This window comes from Rosa chinensis, chromosome 4 (assembly GCF_002994745.2).
Source record: "Rosa chinensis cultivar Old Blush chromosome 4, RchiOBHm-V2, whole genome shotgun sequence".
Classification (NCBI taxonomy): Eukaryota; Viridiplantae; Streptophyta; class Magnoliopsida; order Rosales; family Rosaceae; genus Rosa; species Rosa chinensis.
The window spans coordinates 2388163-2410672 of record NC_037091.1 but is presented as its reverse complement, the minus strand read 5'-3'; the positions used below and the strand labels follow the sequence as shown (position 1 = coordinate 2410672).

The window sequence follows — 22510 nt, the reverse complement described above, 5'->3', positions numbered from 1 at the left end:
ACTACCACCAAACACGTCTACTCGACGCTGTTTCCTGCTACATCCAGCGGGGGGTATCCGCCAGAGGCAAATCTTGAGGCTACGCCTCACTCTGACAACGACCGCCACGCGGCGTTACGGTCAGATCGTCCCTACGGGACACGGGGACTTGTCAACAGTCTACGACGACCCTGATCAGGTACGTTGACCCCCGTCACCCGGGTACTAAGATTGGGCTCGCTACCTAACACCCTCTGCTCCGCGCAACTTCCCCTCAACAAACAATGTGCCGACCATCCGGAGGTCCATCTTGGCTAGGGAGTGGGGGACTCCCTGGCGGGCCTGGCAGGGGCCCACCCGAAAGGGTATAAAGCGTTCACTTAGTAAATCCATGGTTGACAACATACTAACGCTAATTATGCTGTTGCAAGTCTAGCGGAAGTAACGCTTCATACCGACGATCAACTCCCCAATCAAGATTGCCCTCCTTGACTGGGGACTTGGGGGACTTGTACCTACACGTGCCAGAACGAGCATAATTAGCTATAATGAGCCACGCTCATGGTACCGCCAGAGGTGCCGACTCCCACCAAGGGGGTAACCTGCGAAGGCACGGCCAGGCGGGCTACCGCTCGAGCCCTGGATCACCCCCAGATCACAGCTGACGCGCCGCGTCAAGATGACATCAGAAGCTCCAGACGCTAGGAATCGAAGCACATCAATCCCACATCGGAAACAAGAAGAAGATCAACCTCTTCCTCACCTATAAAAGGTTCTCTCCTCTCTCCTCATTAATTACGCAATTACTACTCATTTATTGTCATGCTGTCCATATACAGTGACTGACTTAGGCATCAGAGAAGTGAAGAACGCCCAACGCGGTCTCCCTCTGATGCCCTGTCTCTCATGTTGCAGCAAACGGAAATCATTTAATCCTCGGAGTAGCGGTCCGCCCACCGGACCAGCGTTAAGCGAAGAATCGGCTACCGCCGGATCTGAGCATTAACAAGCTCTATGTTTGCACAAGAGAGTACACCTTCAGCTCATGTGTGGCTAAAGTATATTCCATTAACGGTTGATATCAAGCGAATGGTGGCTAGACAGCGGTATGGTCCTTGGCATGTTCGGGCTTGCTTTTCTTACACAGGTTACCGTTATGCTTCATTCAAATTGGAAAGCCGTGGGATTTATCTGGTACACTTGTCAACAGTAACCGATGGAATGTGCAACTTGTGCAATTGCCATAGATTGTGTGATGATATAGGTTTTGACGTCACAAAAATGGAATGTATTTTACAGAACCAGGTATCTCTCTCTTTGAAGAAGGCTGTTTTTCATCTGAAATGTTTGAAGGAGTTGGGGGAAAAACTTTAGATGAAATTTGGATCATTTTAGAAGAAAAGATAACAACATCAGCTCATGTATGGCTGCAATATATTCCAGTACCTGTTAAAGAGAAGCCAAGGGCGGATGAATTGTGTTGGTCGTTGCCTTGTAGATGTCAGATCCAATTTTACTGGCCAATGGCTTTAAAACTGAAAGGCTGTGGGGTTCACCTGGTATGCTTGTCAACTTCAACTGAACTTGATCTATCAGGAAGCAATTTTGTTATTCCTCCCACCTACATTGGAAAATTTGTCAACTTGTGGAAACTGGACTTGCACTGTTGCAAGTGGCTTCGTGAAATTCCAGAACTTCCACCAAAAGTAAATTGGATAGACGCAAGTGAATGTGAATCATTGGAAACATATTCAAAGTTGTCAATGGTATTAGAAGAGAAAGACTCGCAAGGGATTGAATGGATCAACTTGTGGAATTGCCATCAATTGTGTGACAATCTAGGTTTTGATGTGGAGAAGATGGAAAGTATTCTGTTGAATCAGGTATATATCTCTCTTTCTAATATCTTTATCTATTTACAGAGGAATAGAGTAATAACATATACATTTATAGACTCATACCATATATATTGTCCTCGAGACCAAATTTCTCTGAGATACATACATTCGTCAGGGTCTCACATGGATTACTAGTTTGGAGGCATGTGTTGAGTAAATTAATACAGTAAATATAGCTAATCCTATTGACATGATTAGTAACATTTTCAATAATTGCAGGTGTCTACAGAGAGCTCGCGGTTTGGCATTGTATGTCCTGGAAGTGAGGTTCCAAAGGGATTTTATTATTGTAAGGATGTAGAGGAACTATTTGTTCTGAAATCGGGTGCCTTGCATATGAACTATCTATTGAAATCCCTGGAAGTTTAAAATGGGAGAACACAGGATTGGCTTTCTGTGCTGTTTTTGGAGAAGGTTTTTGGTCATCTGAAATGTCTGAAGAAGTTACGCCAACTAATGTAGATTGTGTATCTGTTGAATTTGGAGCTTACATTTGGATCAATAATCTATATGTAGATGGTGATTACTCATTTTCTAAATCTTCAAAAGAGAGTTCAAAGTTAGCTCATGTGCGGCTGCAGTATATTCCTTTACCTGTTGAAATGAAGGCACAAGTGGATGATATGTGTTGGTTGTGGTTGCTGCCTTATACCTGTCAAGTTTGTTAGTGTGAGTCATAGTTCCCTATTAGGAATAGACTAACAAGGGAATATATTGTTGTAACTACTGACCTTGTATATGTTGTGTAGTACAATAGTACACAATAGTTGTAGTACGATTGTAATCTGTTTATTTACACCACAGAATGGGTGTAATATGATATTAGAAAATTCATTCTCTCAATCTCGTTATATTTGACTTGGAATCAGAGTAAAGATCCGAAAGGACTTTGTCTCTTTGTTTTAATTTCAGTTTTTCCAAATTTGAGGAGTTAGAACCCATTGTTAGGGTTTATTCACCTCTTAACGACGTTACTATCATCGTCGTTTGTCTGCTAGGCGTCCGTCAAAGAACGACCAGTGTCTTCTTCTTTGACTTCGGCAACAGCATCTCCAGATTAGGTTCACATCAGATCCGGCATCAGACCCAACCACCTTGGTCATCAGACTCGATCATTCTGCATCAGACCCGATTATCTTCTGCAAATGCCCGATTATCTTTTGCATCAGAATCGTCGCATCAGATCCGGCATCAGACCCAATCACCTTGGTCATCATACCCGATCTTTCTATTCAGACCCGATTATCCTCTTGCATCAGAATCGTCGTGCTCCCAGACCCGCCAATTTCCAGATCACCGTCGGCCTTCCCATTGCTCAGAATCGTCACGTGCTCAGACCTGCAGGTTTCCAGGCCGGCTCCTTGTGATCAATCATCCTCGGCCAGCCGCCTTCAACCGACGTTGACCTCGTCAGGCCGACGTCGTCTGCTAATTTCCAACTCGTCTCCATCTCTTCTTGCAACCAGTAGAAGCTCCAGCTCGCGTCCCATCTCGGTTCTTCACTCCGGCGTCGCCCAGATCATTTTCTTCACTCCGGCAACGTTACCCAGTCCCCGGCGAAGTTGCAAGGCCCCAGATCGCTGGTTCTCTGGTCGCACCCACTGTTTCTGATTCAACCCGTGCAACAGGTCTCAAAAAAAAAAAAAAAGAGTCACTTCAAGTTCTGTTACTATTATTGTTTGAATTCTTCTATTCTTTTTATTCGATTATTCCGCTGCATATTATTATTGCAATGGGAGGTGATGACAGTAAAGGTCAGAGTTCCAAGGTCAATGATGTCCAGAAGGTTGAGGTGTCTGTGCGAAGTTCAGATGGAGGTTCTTTTGGGGATTGTGGTAAGATTGGTATGGCTTTAAAGGTTTCTAACTTTGTTGGTTATGATACATGGATTATTGATTCTGGTGCTTCCGATCATATGACTTATGATAAATCGTATTTTACTAACTTGTCTTCCCCACAAGTGTCCTATGTCACCAATGCCAATGGTGAGGCTTTTCCTGTGTTAGGGTCCGGGTCAGTGCTTATTACTCCCACTTTAGAGCTTCATAATGTGTTATATGTACCTGACTTGTCTCATCACTTGATATCTATTCCATAGTTGAATACTGAGTCTAAATGCTCAGTAACCTTTTATCCTATGTATGTGATTTTTCAGGATCTTCTCACCAAGGAGATGGTCGATCGGGGGTATCTGAGGGGCAGGTTGTTTCATCTGGATCAGACATACGCGGGAGAGAAACCAAGAGCACAGTCCCGAGTCGCTTTGACTTAGAATTCTAATAAGATAAGTGAAATTTGGTTGTGGCATCACCGTTTAAGGCATCCTTCTTTTAGTCTTATGAAAACAACCATGCCTACTCTATTTATTGGTGTGAATGAGTCTGCTTTACGTTGTGAAACATGTGTTTTGGCCAAGAGTCATTGTGCTACTTATCCTCCTAGAGTGTCTAATAAAAGTGTTATTCATTTTGAGTTGATTCATTCTGATGTTTGGGGACCTTCTAAAAAGCCCACTGTATCGGGTATGAGATATTTTGTGTTGTTTATTGATGATTGTACGAGATTGTCATGGGTTGCCCTTCTTAAAACCAAAGAAGAAGTCTTTCCAGCTTTCCGAACTTTTCATACTCTTGTTCAAACATAGTACCATAGCACCATTAAAGTCCTTCGTTCTGACAATGGGGGGGAATATGTTAATCATGTTTTCCAAGAGTTTTTTAACACCTATGGGATTGTTCACCAAACCACATGTCCACAAACACCTGAACAAAATGGAGTGTCTGAAATGAAAAACGGTCATTTACTTGATATGGCTCGTGCCCTTCTCTTTAGTGCCCATATGCCCAAGTATCTTTGGGGTGATGCTGTATATGCTTCCTCCCATCTTATCAATGGTCTTCCTTCTAGTGTCCTTCAGGGAAAAATTCCATTTGAGGTTCTTGCATCTCATGCCTCCTTACCTTCATTTCATAATCTTCCAGCTCGTGTCTTTGGTTGTGTTGCTTTTGTCCATGTTCCTAAGAACCAGAGGTCTAAATTGGATGCCCGGGCACTTAAGTGTGTGTTTGTTGGCTATGGAGGGTATCAGAAAGGGTACAAGTGCTTTCATCCACCTACCAGGAAGTACTATGTCACTATGGATGTTACTTTCTTTGAGGACATGAGTTATTTTACCTCTTCAGATACAACTCTTCAGGGGGAGAATTCATTTTTTGAAGAGCTGTATCATGGAGAGGGGGAGGAATCAGGAGGAGAAGAAGCAGGTGGTATTTTGACGGATCCAGTTGAGACCATTAGCTCGCCACCAGAAGTAGAAGCTCCAAACATACATCCAAGCACCAGTTTCTATGGCTGAAAATGATGTTGAAGATACAACTCCAAACATCCAAGCACCAGTCTCTATGGCTGGAAATGATATTGAAGACACAACTGTCACTCCTACCATTGCTTCTACCCCTGACCCACAGCTTCCTGGTACTGAAGATCACTCATTTGAGGTATGTCCACCCACTAGTACTAGTAGTAATGAGTCTAATGTTGGGCAATATGTGTTACCAAATAGGACACTCGGGGTCAATCAGCCAAAAGATATGAACCTACCCTTACTGCCAAATCAAAATACCCAGTAGCCAATTATATGTCCACTAGGAGGTTGTCTAAGTCATATGAATCTTTTGTGAATCAAATATCTGTTGTATCAGTACCTAACAAAGTGCAGGATGCATTGGGGGATCCAAACTGGAGGAAGGCAATGGAGGAAGAGATGGAGGCGTTGCAGAAGAGCAATACTTGGCAACTTGTGCCTCCACCACAAGGCAAGAAGGTTGTAGGTTGTCGTTGGGTGTTTACAGTGAAGTATAATGCAGATGGATCAGTGAATCGGTACAAAGCATGCCTTGTAGCAAAGGAGTTTACTCAGACGTATGGTATAGACTACGATGAAACGTTTGCTCCTGTTGCAAAGATGAACATTATTCGGGTTCTGCTCTCATTCGCTGCTAGTTTAAACTAGCCACTTCGACAGTTTGATGTCAAGAATGCATTTCTTCATGGAGAGTTAGCCGAGGAAGTGTACATGAGCCTTCCACCTGGGTATGAAGTTGCTTCTCCTGGTGATTTTGTATGCAGATTGAGAAAATCTCTGTATGGTCTTAAACAGTCACCTCGTGCTTGGTTTGGAAGATTTTCACAGTTCATGCGGAAGGTTGGTTACAGACAGAGAAACTCAGACCATACCTTGTTCCTTAAGCACCAATAAGGGAAGGTAACAACTCTAATTATTTATGTGGATGATATGGTAATCACTGGCAATGATACGGTTGAGATAGATAGACTGCAGAGACAGCTAGCCTCTGAGTTTGAGATGAAGGACTTGGGTGAACTTAAGTACTTCTTAGGAATTGAGCTAGCCAGGGGAGAGAAGGAATCTATCTGTGCTAGAGGAAGTACGTCCTTGACTTGCTGACAGAGACAGGTTTGTTGGATTGCAGACCTTTCGATACTCCTATTGAGCAGAACCATTATTTAGCTGAGTATCCAGATCAGGTACCTACTGATCGAGCTCGCTATCAGAGGTTGGTTGGGCGCTTGATTTATTTGGCTCATACTAGACCAGATGTTGCATATGCAGTGAGTGTGGTGAGTCAGTTCATGCATAACCCGAGTGAGAGTCATATGGATGCTGTTATGCGAATTTTGAAGTACTTAAAGTCAGCTCCAGGAAGGGGAGTACTGTTTTCTAAACACTACAACATTCTTGAGGTTTATGGCTTCACAGATGCAGATTGGGCTAGAAACATTACAGACAGGAGGTCAACATCGGGTTACTTTACCTTTGTGGGAGGTAATTTGGTTACATGGAAGAGTAAGAAACAGAAAGTTGTGGCACGATCTAGTGCTGAGGTTGAGTATAGGGGTATGACTCACGGAGTGTGTGAATTGTTGTGGCTGAGAAATTTGTTACATGATTTGGGTTTCAAACTCAAGAGTACCATGCAGTTGTATTGTGACAACAAGGCAGCCATTGACATATCACAGAATCCAGTACAGCATGATCGTACTAAGCATGTGGAGGTTGATCGTCACTTTATAAAGGAAAAGCTAGATGCCAAAATTATTAGTTTTCCTTTTGTTCCAATTGAAGAGCAACTTGCAGATGTACTTATAAAAGGAGTTCCCAGGAAGGCGTTTTATGACTCACTAAGCAAGTTGGGCATGGTTGATGTATATGCGCTAACTTGAGGGAGAGTGTTAGTGTGAGTCATAGTTCCCTATTAGGAATAGACTAACAAGAGAATATATTGTTGTAACTACTTACCTTGTATATGTTGTGTAGTACAATAGTACACAATAGTTGTAGTACGATTGTAATCTGTTTATTTACACCACAGAATGAGTGTAATATGATATCAGAAAATTCATTCTCTCAATCTCGTTATATTTGACTAAGTTCAATTTTACTGCAGGGATTACAGAGAGTCCAGGGCATTTAAATTGAAAAGCTGTGGGGTTCACCTAGTGTGCCAACAGGATTCAAATGACGTCATGATTTGGCTGGGGCAGCTTTTTACCAGGTAATGTCTTCCTAAAAATGTAGGATATACAAGTATAGGCTTCCAAAGTTGTGTCACACTTTGTTCATTTCAAAACACCTCCAACATTTTCTTTACTTTCACCCTTCCCAATCAATGATGATGATTATACTACCATTTAGTTATGCACCATGCTACTCCAAATATCTTTACCGACTACTCCATGCTCTCTCAGTCCTACATTGCTTTTCTGTTTTGGCAAATCAGTGTCAATTTAAATATCATCTTTCTACTAATCTTGAGTTCTAGATTTTTCATTTCTATTATGTCATAGTCTCTTGTGTCAGGTCAGTTTTATTTGTATTGAACCATTACTTTTATCTAGTGCAAGAATCATATTTGAGTTGTAAGATGATTGTGGTGTCCATCATGGACTGCTGCTTTATTATTTGTAGTAAAATGGATGATATTTTCTGCTTTATTTTTGTTGCTCCTCAAAGTAATTTTTTTTTTTTTGTTAGTCCCGTGTGGACCCAGATATCTTTTACTGTTCAAACTTTGGTAGCCTTGGATCAATTGGTGGTAAGCCTTATGATAATTATTTGAAGATGCTTTGGGCTGCTTATTACAAACTTCCACAGCCCCAAGACGCTGAACGACCCAGAAGCTAAACACCAGTAACTTTATAGTTCTCCTTTTTCTTTTTCTTTTTCTTCTTGTTTGTTCTTCCCAACTCCCTCCTGATAAAGAACCAGATTCTCCGTATGCATTGAGCGCGTGCTCAAAGATTGTGGCTTTTTGTGAAGGGGTTGAGCTCCGTGGTTGCTTGTGAATAAGGGTTTGGAGGAAGATGTGTTTAATGGGAATTCTTTGATTCAGTTCTATGCAGAATGTGGGGACTTGGATTATGCCTGGAAGGTGTTTGATGAAATGCTTGAGAGGAATACTGTGTTGGGGACTAGTCTGATTTGCGGTTATGGTTGGAGGGATATGACAAAGGAAGCTTTTTTCTTGTTTTTCGAGATGGTGGCTGCCGGGATTAAACCAATTCGGTGACTATGGTGTGTGTCATTTCTGCATACGCCAAGTTGAAGCATGTAGCGTTGAGTGAGAGGCTTGTGCTTCCATTGGGGGGTCTGGATTGAAGAGTAATATGCTTATGTTGAATTCACTTGTTGATATGCATATGAAAAGTGGAGCTACTGATGCTGCAAAGCGGTTTTTGATGAATGTGTGGATAAAAACTCGGTTCTTTACAATACAATTTTGTCAAATTCTGTGCGCCAGGGACTTGATAGTGAAGCAGTTTTGGTCATGGGTGAAATGCTACAACAGGGCTTAAGACCCGACAAGGTTATGTGCCATATCAGCTTTTGCCAACTAAGTGATTCTCTCTCTGGAAAGTGTTCCCATGGTTATGTTCTAAGGAATGGGCTAGAAGGTTGGGATACGATTTGCAATGCCATGATTGACATGTACAAGAAGTGCAGCCAACCAGAAATGGCCTGCATAATTTTTGACAATATGTCGAATAAGACTGTACTATAACGGAACTCCTTGATTTCTGGTTTCATAAGAAGTGGTGATGTGAAGTCAGTTTGGAAAATGTTCAATGAGATGCGAAAAAGTGATCTTGTCTCTTGGAACACTATGATTGGTGCTCTGGTCCAAGAGAGCAGGTTTTAGGAAGCAATTGAACTTTTCTGGGTGATGCAGACCGAGGGAATAAAAGGAGATACGGTGACCATGGTGGAGGTTGCATCTGCCTGCGGATATCTAGGAGCTATTGATCTTGCAAAGTGGACTCATGCTTATATTGGAAAAGATAAAATTAACTGTGACATGCGGCTCGGGACATCTTTAGTTGACATGTTTGCTAGATGTGGCAACCCTCAAAGTGCAATAAAGGTGTTCGATAACATGGCAAGAAGAGATGTTTCTGCTTGGACAGCAGCCATTGGAGCAATGGCCATGCAAGGAAATGGGGAGCGAGCTCTAGAGCTTTTCGATAACATGCATAAGCAAGGGGTGAAACCAGATGAAGTAGTCTTTGTGGCAGTACTAACAGCATGCAGCCATGCTGGTCTTTTGGAACAAGGACGGAACATTTTCACATCAATGCAATCAGTCCATGGCATTTCCTCTCATATTGTTCATTAAGGTTGCATGGTTGATTTACTTGGCCGAGCAGGGGGCTTGGAAGAAGCTGTTGATCTGGTAAAGAGCATGCCAATGGAACCTAATGATGTCATTTGGGGCACTCTCTTGGCTGCTTGTCAAACCCACAAAAACGTCAAAATGGCAGCATATGCAGCTGAACAGGTATCTAAATTGACTACTCAGAGGGCTGGTATTCATGTGCTTGTCTCCAACATATATGCATCAGCTGGGAAATGGGCAGATATTGCAAAAGTGAGGCTACAACTAAAAGAGGCAGGGATGCAGAAGGTACCTGGATGCAGTTCCGTTGAAGTTAATGGAGTGATTCATGAGTTACCTTCGGTGGTGATACTGATACACACACAGAGAAGAGCCACATTGCATTGATGGTGCAAGAATTAAACAGCAGACTCAGAGATGCTGGCCACATTCCTGATTTGGACAATGTCCTGATTGATGTTGATGAGGAGGAGAAAGAGTTCTTGCTCAGTTGACACAGTGAGAAAGTGGCCAAAGCTTTTGGGCTTATAGGTACAGGGCAAGGAGTGCCAATTCGTGTGGTGAATATCCGACAGGGAAGTTTGCCAAATTAGTGTCAAGAATATCCGACAGGGAAGTTACTGTTCAAGATAACAGCAGCTTCCATTTCTTTAGTCAGGGGCTTTGCTCTTGCAGTGATTACTGGTAATAGAATTATGATTGAAGAGAACTCTCCCCCAATTATTATTCTTCTTTAGTCTGCACTCCCATTATTGATTGCTTTTGATCTGCACTGCCATTATCAGTGTTAATTACACAATCCAAGTATGCCTCCATTATCATTGAGCCATACTTCAAGGGAATATGCAGAACCCAATCTCTTCCATTGCCATTGTTCAAACTCATTGACTACTTGGCTGAATAAACAAGCGTTGACCAATCAAGCCCTTGAGCCTGAAGCTGGAATGAAGGTGGTTCACCTAGTATGCCAAGAAGATCGATATCACCAACCGTACCCCGTCCACTTAAGAGTTTCAACAAGAATGCCATGCATTCAGATGCATTCTTTCAGAGACACAGAAGGTTGAAGCTGTGACTTGAAAATAATCTTTTGACTTCATGCAGGTATGTTAATGTGATCATCTTCTAATAAATACATGAATCTTTTCCTTTTCCTTTTCCTTTTCCAAGTTTTTAATTTTAATTTTTAACTTAGATGGTCCTGGTTTTGTGTCGTTATGTTGCAGAATAACAGTACGTATCTTTGATTATTCAATCATTTTTCTACATGTTTCTGGAACCCGTTTAGTAAAATGAACAGAACATTGAAAAATGGTTCATTCTTCAGCAAACTTATTCTTCCTCTGTAAATTTAGAAAGTAGTTGGAAGGATTGGAGTACCCTCAATTTAAAGATCTATAAACTGAGATCTTGAGTATCTCAGCTCTAGCAGCTACACCATCATCGTATTTATATCGAGTATCTAAATGTTGCATCCAAATCCCTCCAGAATTCCCAAACGTTTTCTACTGCAATTGAATCCCGACTGTTGTTTCACCCATGTCTGCATTGGGAGCAGAAAGGGGAAAGATCTATCTTGATTTTTACTGCATTAGTAGTGCTACCTTGTTACTCCCATGACCATATAGATCATGTACAATTAACTCTTGTATATTTTGATGAGCATTGAATGAAGAAAAATTCAAACTTTTAGCCTAGCAAGTTAACTTCATAATTGAACATATGGCTCTGTCTCTACACGATAAGAACTACATAGGTTAATGAAAATTGATACATACGATGTATACAGTATATGTATACTTTGTTAGTTAATATATGCACTATTTTGAGACAGGTTAGCTAGTGGCTACACATAAGGTATTTACATTGATATTAATCCCCTAACTCTTGATATAAGGAAAAAGAGAAGAACATGACATTAATCCCTAAATTGTTAATGAACAAAATGGATGTCTCTATATTTGTCTTTCTTTTTCGAATATGTTCCAAACTCTGTATACAGTATTCGCCAAATCACTCTTTAGTTAAGTGATTAATACTATCTTTCTAGAACAAGAGTCAAATGATGCTAATTCTTGTTAAGAGGTAGAAATCAGCAATGAACTTTGGCCTCCTTTAGCAATGTTGGCTGGCTTTCTGCTTCCCATTCAGTGTGCATTTGGCCATTTGCTTTTGGTTTTTGAATTCTAAAGTGTACTTCAAAAGGGCAAACTGCATTTCTTTTCCAGTAAAGTGATTAACGGGTTGGTTGCTGGATAGTTTTCAGCCGCAGTGATCAAGTGCCATGTGCTGTGGATTCCATCTTAATAGGCTGTTGCAGGACGGCTACAAATAGCATCAGAGTTAACTGAGTTCGAAAACGGATCGGTATGCAAGTATTTGTAAGCATTTAGAATTAGCCACATGTATTGTTCTCTTTTCCTTGTTTCTGTAACTTAAAGGTCGTAGTAAAACTATTAGTCTATTACCATGATGTTGGTGTCGTTGTTTGCTGAACTTTCAAAATAGCAGTACTTTATTCAACCCAAAACCCGTTTAGTGAAGTAGAAATTGAAAAGAACAGCAGTGCATATTTTAAAGGGTCATAACAACTGATTCTTCCTCTGAAAATTAACATTTCTTTTGGTCAAGGGATTTGAAGAAAAATTGACCGTTCTCTTTTTCTTTTCAGATTCTTTAAAACAGACCTGAAAATCAATAAACTGAGCTGTTAATATTGCCATATTATTTAATTTGCAATCTCCTACCTAGAAAATAGTCAAAATACATTGAATCCAAACAAAATGTACACAGTTTCTAGATAATTCAGGTAGTATTGCCGTATGATTTCATTTTCAATCTCCTACCTATAAAATACATTCAATCCAAACAAAATGTACACAGTTTCTAGATAATTCCGTTAATATTGCCGTATGATTTAATTTGCAATCTCCTACCTATAAAATACATTGAATCCAAACAAAATGTACACAGTTTCTAGATAATTCCATTAATATTGCCGTATGATTTAGTTTGCAATCTCCTACCTATAAAATAGATTGAATCTAAACAAAATGTACACAGTTTCTAGATAATTCCGTTAATATTGCCGTATGCTTTAATTTGCAATCTCCTACCTATAAAATACATTGAATCCAAACAAAATGTACACAGTAGACTAGACGTTTCCTTGCTCCATCAAGCATCAAAGTAATGATTTTCCAAGAAAGTCAACACCTCTGAAAAAAAAAAAAAAAAAAAAGAGTCTTCCAAGATCATTTTAGTCCAAGTTTAAAAAGAAAACGTGAAAGAGAAATTGCAAAGAAAGAAGAACAAGGCTCATAGAGGTTCTGATTTAGTCCATTTTCAACCTCACATTCACATCGCAGCAGGCACCAAGAAACTATCTTCTTGAGAGTTGAGATCTTAGATCTACAATACAAAAGCACTCCAGGAAGGCAGATCAATAGGAAGCCAACATTCAACAGATGGGGCAAAGCAAATCAAAGCAAAATGTGGCTTCTACTGATCACCGAAATCATTACACAAACAAGGTCTTCCTGAGTTTCCGAGGCGAGGATACGCGCTATGATTTTACAGATCATTTGTACAACGCTTTGTGTCTGAGGGGAATTAAGACCTTCAGAGATGATAAGCTTAGCAGAGGAGAAGACATATCACAAGAGCTCCTCAAAGCAATTGAGGAGTCCAGAGTTTCAATCGTCGTCTTCTCTCAAAATTATGCTTCCTCAAGGTGGTGCTTAGACGAACTGGTCAAGATACTTGACTGCAGAAAATCCAAAGGACAGAAGTTTAGAGCAGTTTTCTACAAGGTGGCTCCCTCAGATGTAAGACACCAAACAGGTGCTTTCGGTGATGCATTTGCTACGCTTGATCAATGCAAATACAAGGATAGCATCGGCAAATGGAGGAAGGCTCTTGACGCATGTGCTACGCTTAATCAATGCAAGTACAAGGATAGCATCGGCAAATGGAGGAAGGCTCTTGAGGAAGCAGCAAATTTGTCTGGATGGACTTTCGAGGAGGGCCGGTATGTTTTTAACCCAACCCACTAGCTAGTTGATTAGTTAGCCTATTTTTTTTTTTATATTGAAAAATCCATATATTGATCTTCTACTTTATTTGATTTCCTATATGTGCTTTTAATTTCATAGGTACGAGACTGAATTTATCGAGGAAATTGTTGAGGATTTGTTCGCCCAAGTAATAAACCCTTTATGTGAGCTGCACGTTGCTGATCATCCAATTGGCTTAGAGTCTTGTAGAGAAGAGGTCAACAAACTTTTAGATGCCGATGAGAATAACATGGTTGGCATATGGGGCCTGGTGGAATAGGAAAGACTACAATTGCGAAGGATGTGTTTAATTCAATTAGCCATAAGTTTGAAGGTAGTTGTTTCTTGGCGGATGTTAGATCAAAAGGCATAACCCAACTGCAGGAGACACTTTTGTCTCATATATTAAACTCAACTTTGAAGGTGCACAATGTTGATGAAGGACTAAGTTTTATAAAGACGAGGATGCAACATAAAAAAGTTCTCTTAATCCTTGATGATGTGAGTCATTCTAGCCAATTACAGAACTTAGTTCCATCCCCGGATTGTTTTAGTCCAGGCAGTAGAATTCTCATAACAACAAGAGATAAACGTTGGCTAATTGCTCATCAAGTTAATCAAGTATATGAGGTCAAGATGTTAGATGATCATCATGCTTTGGAGTTGTTTAGCTTGCATGCATTCAAAAGAATTGAACCTCCAAGCGATTATCTGAAACTTGCACAACATGTTATACGTTATGCCCAAGGCCTTCCATTAGCTTTGATAGTCTTAGGCTCTCATCTATTTCGTAGAAGCATAGAGGAGTGGAAAGCTATAATAGGTAGTTGTAAAGGAGGTCCTCAGGCAAAGATACAAGACGTTCTCAAACTAAGTTATGATGCTCTAGAAGCAGATTTAAAAGGACTATTTCTTGACATCGCTTGCTTCTTTAAAGGTATGCATGTAGCCCGTGTGAAACCAATACTAGAAGCTTGCTACGACCACAAAACAATGATGATTGGTATTGCACAACTCCAAGAAAATGCCTTAATAAGAATTGACAATGAGAATTACAGTGGTGGTTGGATTTGGATGCATGACTTGATAGAAGAAATGGGTAAAGACATAGTGCATCAAGAGTCACCTGATGAACCCGGGAAACGCAGCAGAGTGTGGAGTGAAGAAGATGTCTACGACGTTCTAACAAATAATACAGTAAGTCTATTAATAATGTTTTGTGTTTTTCAATTCAGAAAGCATTTTTTATTGAATATAATTTCTTATTGAGACCTTGAAGAAAACTGTATTAAAACAGAACTTGTGCTTCCAATAGAAATTGCTATGTTTTTTTGTTTTTTTATTTTTGTTTTTTTGGTCTGAATAGAAATTGTAACCATAAATGTTGCTAGGTTAATAAGCTTGCTTTCTTTTACTGTAGGGAACAAATAAAGTCATAGGCATTCAGGTCCCGTGGGGATCATCTACGATATCTTTGAATGTTAAAAGCTTCTCAAAGATGAAGAAGCTGAGATATATTTCTATGAGCAAAATAATGAAAGATGAATCCTTTTCTGGAGATATTGATTATCTCTCCAACCAGTTGAGGTGGCTTGATTGGCAAACATGTTCGTTGCAATGTTTTCCATCTGATTTTCAAGCAAACAAACTTGTGGGGCTCAAGATTACTAATAGCTGCAAAATCACACGACTATGGGAGGGATGTAAGGTACTATAATCTAATAATTCATTTTATTTCAAGACTTCTTTAATTAAAAATAAGTAATAGATAACTGTGTTGTAAATTACTACATCCACTTGGTTGATCTTTTCCTTTTTCTTTTGCCATACAGAATTTTTCAAGGCTAACATGTATGAATTTAAGTGGTTGTACATCCCTAAAGGAACTCCCAGACTTCAATGGAATCCCTAACTTGAAAGAGTTGGATCTATCTAGGTGTACCAATTTAGTTGAGGTTCCTCATTCAATTCAATTCCTTCATAACCTTGTTACCTTGAAAGTTCACAATTGCTCTAACCTTACTATGTTTCCAAGAAAAATCGACTTGAAATCTGTAGAAACAATCTCTATCAGCTATTGCAAGCTTGAGGAATTTTCAATTGGGGAAGACATGGGTTTCTTGAGATTTTTGAATCTAAGAGGCACTTGCATTAAAGAATTGCATCCGTCCATTACAGAACTTATTAGTCTAGAAACGTTTTGCCTAGCGGACAATCAAAATCTAACAACCCTGCCGTATCATATTTATGAGTTGCACAATCTAAAGAGTCTTGGTGCGATGGGATGCTCAAAACTAGCTGCATTTCCCAAAATTCCAATAAAGATTGATTCTTTGAGACTACTCTCTCTTAAAGGCAGTGACATAAGAGAATTGGATGAGTCAATTGGAAATCTCATTGGGGTTGAATATTTGGATCTTCCTGAATGCAAAAATCTCACAACTCTACCGTGCAGCATTTATGGGTTGCAAAATTTAGGGTTCCTTGATCTGGGTGGATGCTCAAAACTGGTCAGATTTCCAACAAATCCCGATGGTTGCTCACTATCACTTCCCAAGCTACAGACGTTCAGTATCGCAGGATGCAGCAGTTTATCAGATTGTGATTTCCTGATGACTCTTGATTGCTGGGAAACATTAGAGTGGCTTAATCTATCAAGAAACAATTTCGTTAGTCTTCCAGCTTGCATCACCAGATTTGTCAACTTGCACGGGCTTGACTTGAGGGATTGCAAGAGACTCCGAGAAGTTCCAGAGCTTCCACCAAACGTTGTTGACCTAAGGATAAGTGGTTGTGAATTACTGGAGGAGAGATTCTCGACATTGACAAATCATGGAGCTGGGACAAATTGCCGCCGTCAATTCAAGAGCCAACTCCGTCGTCATGGCTTGCTTTGTCTTCCGAAACTCCGAAACGACACCGCACCGTGGAAGAACCATCACTGGCTGAGTTGTTTCGGCTTTCTCTCTCTACGGAACCAACGGACTGCCATCACTCAACTAGTCCGCAGCTTCAACTCCAAGTTGGTTCCTCGAGTTGTTAAGGCTTTCTCTGTCTTCAGAACCAACCAAACCTCGTGGCGCAGTTAAAGGTGATCAAGACCAGTGGCTCTCTTTGAACTCTGAAGCATCCACTTCAGAGTTTAGACAATAATATCATTTAGTTGAGACACAGAGGTTTGAAATCCCACCTCCTATTTAGAAAGATTTCAACATTTCTCAGGTTTGTTTTGAGGCTGTCTTCATCTGCTATTTACTCATCAATCTGTAAGTTCATATATTCATCTTTTTCTTTTAGCGCAGATCTATGTTGTTTGTTACTGCATTAGAATTGCAAAGTTTGTAACCATGTGCATCATGTACAATTAACTGTGGCCTATTTTGAGGTGCATTAAGGCCAAGTTTCACATTTTCAGCCTGGAAATTGTTATTCCAGAATTGCACAAATGGCCCAGTCAAGTTACTCACTATAAGCACTACATGGTACATTCAAAGTGATGTAAGCATTGCCGGTCAGAAATATGTATAGTCCATGCACTCTTTCTAGGCAGTAACTAGTGGTTACAGCACACAAAGCATTGAAATTGATTTTACTACTCCGAAATAGCTAATACAAGGAAAGAGTGAAAAAAATTAAATTCATCCTTAAACTATGTGATTAAATCATTCAGAAGAGAACAAAATGGCTTTCCATCTATCTCTCTATATCTGTTTTTTTTTTTCCTTTCTTTTCTGGAATATGCATGCTCCAAACCCTTGATATGAATTACTCCCTGTATCAGACTTTAATTATGTTAATAAACTTACAATCTCCTAGCTAGAACTTAGACATTTAAGAAATAATGAACAAAACTTTGTGAATCTTTAAGAATGCAGTGATGCTAGCACATGATATGATAAAATGCAGAAGCATATTATCATAGAGATTCTTTCAAGCCAACTTCTGGTTCCTTTTCTTTACTTTCATTTTGTTACTATGTTGCTAGGTGATTGATATCATGCAGTATGTTTTGTTTATTCCATTTGCAGTGGCAACTACAGATTTTGCACTTGGAAAGGTTATAGACTTTGGCCAAGTTGGCTACATGGTGATTGCTGATCTCCTGAATTTGAGATAACCGCAAATGAGCTAGAGGCAAAGGTATATGCTATTCTCCTCTAGTTGTATCTTGCCTATGCTCTTTTCCTAGTAATTCTGGCCTCAAGCGCCCATATGTTATTGTTTTCAATTTTATCGAAACATCTGATCATGTTCAAAAGGCATGATGTTCCATTGTCCTTATGGTCTATGGATTAAGCACATGGAATGTGAAATGCATCACTCTAAGAAAAATCTTCCTAGTATATGTGCATGCCACAAGTACATTAAATTTTCCTTTGTAGATTACAACTTGGAATTTCATAAACAAGCAGCATTGCCTATAATTTGCCAAACTCATATTCAACAATTTTTTGGTATCAGCAGTTCTAGCCTGGCTTTGGCTAAGAGTCTTGCTTCAAGGTGATGCGGCAGGTGTGTGCTGACCTTCTTGAGGAAAATGGAATTGGTTTTCATTGTTTCTAAGGATGGAATTGATACTGTGACAGTGGTATGCTGATACGAATGCCGAGCAATAAGTTACCAAAAGGCAGGCGATTGGGGATAGCGTGGTTTGCGATGTGGGTGTTTGGTTGCCCCGGGAGTTTCAGCTGCAGCTAGAAGTTACCCCTATAATTAAGTATGGTTCGGATCCTCAGCTTGTGTTGTTGGGCCACTAAATTGTGGTGAATAAGTCACATATATATGCTATGGATTGACGCAGGGGAATATTCGGGTTTTGAATATACACACTGCATTGAGTTCATTGTTTCAAGCTCATACACAGGTAAATGGAATATTCCATATATATGCACTCTGTTTGGATTAGCAAGATGCAGTGTGATGATCACTAATGTAATTTGACCCAGTCATAGCTATGTAGGTGCTGATGCTTTGATAAAAAGTTATAATGCACTTTACTGATGGCTGCAAAACTTAGTAGGCTTTTGCTTTATCTCGTGTATGCTCCTAATAGAGTGGTTTTTGTGAAGTTGGATTACTTGCCGATGATTATTATATCTTGTTGGCCTAAGCGATATCTTGTTCTGTCAGAGGGTCACAGACATGGCTTTCTTTGCCAAGGATGTTCACCTTTTGGCTAGGTAGCTCTTTTTTCCATGCTCAATACTTTTCTTCCTCTGGTTTGTTTTTGCATTATCTAACATCATTTTCTGCAGTATGAGTGTAGAAGGACGGCTTTTTGTATGCAAAATTTCTGAAGGTCTAGATGAAGAAGGTATGCCACAAATCACAGGAAAGATTGTTATGGCCATTCAAATAGTTGGTGAGGGGGAAGCTGTTCATCCACGAGTTTGGCGGCACTGTCATAAACAAGTAAATGATTCTGTTAATGCTATTTTCAATCAAAGAGTTATAGCTTAATGCTTTTGATGTCCATGATCATTTTCTGTACGTTGATCTTGAAGTGGTTGATTGATCTATCTTTTGCTTGTATACTCGCAGGAGGTTTTGGTTGTTCGGGTTGGGAAACGTTTCTACAAATTGTTACTACTAAAGTTGCAATGGGTGAAGTCCCTTCTGCTCAGATCCTATTAAGTGTCCTGTTGAAAAACTTATTGATGGGGTCCAATTTGTTAGTAAACATGATGGAGAGGTGACAGATTTATAAATGTGCCAATGGATGACCACCCTGCTGGCATGGTTTCTGCTTCTATGGATGGAACTGTAAGTATAGCCACCATTTTACTGACCTTATTACATATTTCCTTTTAGTGGAATAAGTAGTGAAACTTAAAGTGCATTTTCATCAGGATTGGTGGGAACACTTTGGCTCCAGCTTGCCCTGCTACATCTTTATAGATTTTTTTTTCCCTTTTCTTTTGGTGAATTAAAATAATGTTTTGGTTACAAAAAAAAATCTGTTGGCTATTCCTGCTTCAACTCTATGCTTCAGGGAATTTTGTATGAATTAGGATAAATTATTGTTCTTGTCCTTCAAAGCCCTTTTATATGGTACAGCACAAGAACTGGATATGGCAGATGAACTTAATTTTGCTAAAGTATAAGGAAAAGTGAAGAAATAGTGCTGAAAGAGATAGTAAGAGTGTAAGCTGTACCACATAGTAAGGAGATTGGCAATTTTTCTAAAATTAGTAAATAGAATGATACTATTAGGAATGGAATAGTGGTTCATGCAATTTTGTATTCATTCAAGAGGCCATCCTGTTTATGAACAATACAAATATTGTTTCTGAACAAGGTTAAGTAGGTAATAAACTAGTTTACGATTCCTAATTGACTGTTTGGTTTGTGAGTTGTATGGATTCAGTATAGGTTTGAGTAAGATTTTTCTATACATGTGAAACTTTTCTTCCTAATTTCTTGTGGCCAAGTTCTTCCAGTTGACACCTTTTGGGTGAATGTGTTGTGTTTTTACAAAATTTGGGTTTGTAAAATCATTTCCTGCACACACTGCATTTTAACTTCATCGAAGGTAATACATCATTTATGGGACAACTAGGGTGCCTGTTTTATTTAATTTTAATTTTAATTTTTTTAGAGTTGGCCATGGGTTCTAATACATGAGCATGTTATGGCACATATATTTTATTTATACACAAAGACACATTTACATAAACATGTTTCCCAATATTCTTGATTGATATAAGTTTTGTGACTCATACATTTGGTCATGTCCTGATACAGATAAAGATCTGGGAAGATCGCAAGTCACAACCACTTTTAGTACTGAGACCCTATGATGGCCCTCCTGTTCAATCACCTACATTTGTGACAGCTCCAAAGAGGCCTGATCACATCATACATATAAAAGTGGTAAGTGATCATTGATTTGTTCTCATTGTATCATAAGGTTTGTGATTCTGTTGCCTAGATGATGATGGCTACACATGTCCTAGTGTAATGAATTGTAATTGCATGAATCCATTCTACAGGGACCACCTAATCAGGAAGAGAAGATCTGGTCCTCAGAGAGTGAAGAAGGCTGGCTGCTTAACGAGCTGAGACATGGAAATGTACTCAGACCTTAAGAGTTAATGAGATCTGCTCAACCTCGAGTTGAGGATTTTAATCAAGTCATAGCATTGTCACAAGCTGGCCTTCTTTTACGTGCAAATGCTAAGAAGAATGCTATATATGCCGTGCACTTAGACTTTGGTGGTGAGCCAGCATCTACACGCATGGATTATATAGCAGAATTTACTGTTGCAATGCCTATTTTGAGCTTCACTGGGACAAGTATATCACCTAATGGTGAACAAATTTATTGCGTCCAAACACAAGGCCATTCAACAGTATGCTTTGGACTTATCCAAGTGCTTGCCTCCCCCATTGGAGAATTCAGGTTTAGAAAAGTCAGATTCCAGTGTCTCACATGATGCAACTGAGGCGGTGTCAACTAATTCAGCACCGAAACCAACCATACAAGCTACTAGTTCTGAGGGTGCAGTTGCCTTGAGGTATCCTGTGCGCACTGGTTCGGTTGGTGCTGCCAAACATATATTTACTTTCATGTTAATCTTCTAAGGATTGTACTATATAAATGGTATACTCGACCAACTTTGCTAGTAGTGAAGAATATGCATTCTTTGGTTCTGGTTGTAAGACAGACATTGCTGTACTATATTGGAATGTATGATGAGGCTGCTTCTTAGAAGCCAATCTGTAGAATTTGTATTAAACTCGTATATTTCGTTGTTCACATCTAGAAATACAAGAATATTATTATCTGAACCAGTCTACGAATTTAACAAAAATTTCACATGACAAAAATAACAAGCATAATATAATTCCCGGAAGAACATAAAGGCCTTTCATGAGTTTCTTTATGTTATTGTGGAGAATATTGTTGGCTATCAGCTAGGCACTGCAATTAAGGTAGTGCATAGAAATGATCCAGTAATAATATTTGGTTTCTAGTTCATTTCTTTGGTCTCACCTGTTTTTACTACTATGTTCCTGGGTGATTAAGTAGTTAATGTTATACATTTAACTTGTTGCTTCCGTTTGCGGTGGGAACTATAAACTCTCCACTTAGAATGGTTGCAGATTCGGACAAAGTCGGGTACATGCGGATCTGACTGCATTTGAGACGACTGCATATAAGCTAGAAGTAAAGGTTTGTACTATTTCCCTTTGTTATACTCATGCCCATATACTTTTCCTAGTACTTCTATGCTCAAGTGCCTTTATCTCATTGTTTGCAATGTATTGAAACATATGACAAAGACACGATGTTGCATTGTCCACATGGTCATTGTGTTAAGCAAATGGAATGTGAAACCATCACTTTAAGTAAAATCTTCCAGGCACATTTACATGCCAGAGGCAAATCAAGATGTCATCTATGCTGCGTTTGGATGAGAAAATTATGAAATCTATAGAAATTTATAAATGATGGAATCTTTAACTCCATCAATCTAAAATTCCATTAATTACAATTTCTGTTGTTTGGTTGTAACCATTTAGGATTTGAAATGTGTAATCAATTAAGAAAGTTTAAAACAAATAAAAAAATAAAATAGAAAAAAACCTTGTTTTGGAAATGAAAATTGAATACTGCAAGGGAATTTGTAAATGACACATATTTTGGTGGAAATTGAAGTAGGGAATTTAAATGATGAATTCCTTCGTTTTTTTTCCACAAAGAAATTTAAAATTTCCAGTTTGATAATGCCAAACGAGGGAATTAGCTTGTAGGAATTATGAAATCCTCACTTTCAATTAAATTACATCATATTTTCCCTCATCCAAACACACTCCTATAGATTACAACTTCTAAATTCATAGACAAATTTGGTCAATGATTTGATTGGATCATATACATCAT

General features: G+C 39.3%; 3 protein-coding genes across 13 annotated transcripts; all 3 read left to right on the top strand.

The window, feature by feature from the left end:
* Positions 1-3609: 3609 nt before the first annotated feature.
* LOC112198603 (pentatricopeptide repeat-containing protein At3g22690) lies at positions 3610-9955 on the top strand. Its single transcript, XM_024339750.1, has 6 exons — positions 3610-3712; positions 4033-4079; positions 8246-8434; positions 8696-8947; positions 9125-9491; positions 9600-9955. The coding sequence occupies exons 1-6, from the start codon at positions 3610-3612 to the stop codon at positions 9953-9955; spliced, it is 1314 nt and encodes a 437-aa protein (XP_024195518.1).
* Positions 7875-21410, top strand: LOC112197756 (TMV resistance protein N). Of its 11 annotated transcripts, XM_040519007.1 has the most exons (13): positions 7875-10672; positions 11828-11935; positions 12940-13598; positions 13723-14820; positions 15044-15331; positions 15456-17763; positions 18088-18340; positions 18425-18487; positions 18754-18803; positions 18879-19035; positions 19165-19386; positions 20368-20496; positions 20616-21410. In XM_040519007.1, the coding sequence occupies exons 4-6, from the start codon at positions 13885-13887 to the stop codon at positions 16710-16712; spliced, it is 2481 nt and encodes an 826-aa protein (XP_040374941.1). In that variant the 5' UTR covers positions 7875-10672; positions 11828-11935; positions 12940-13598; positions 13723-13884; the 3' UTR covers positions 16713-17763; positions 18088-18340; positions 18425-18487; positions 18754-18803; positions 18879-19035; positions 19165-19386; positions 20368-20496; positions 20616-21410. The 11 variants fall into 11 exon arrangements, with proteins under 11 accessions (XP_040374941.1, XP_040374940.1, XP_040374948.1 ...); XM_040519006.1 differs by having other exon boundaries at positions 7875-11935; positions 12937-13598; XM_040519014.1 differs by lacking the exons at positions 7875-10672; positions 11828-11935 and having other exon boundaries at positions 12350-13598; positions 15456-16845; positions 17652-17763.
* Positions 13036-13856, top strand: LOC112198602 (disease resistance protein RPV1). The gene is made up of 3 exons (XM_024339749.1): positions 13036-13598; positions 13723-13771; positions 13824-13856. The coding sequence occupies exons 1-3, from the start codon at positions 13036-13038 to the stop codon at positions 13854-13856; spliced, it is 645 nt and encodes a 214-aa protein (XP_024195517.1).
* Positions 21411-22510: the final 1100 nt, after the last annotated feature.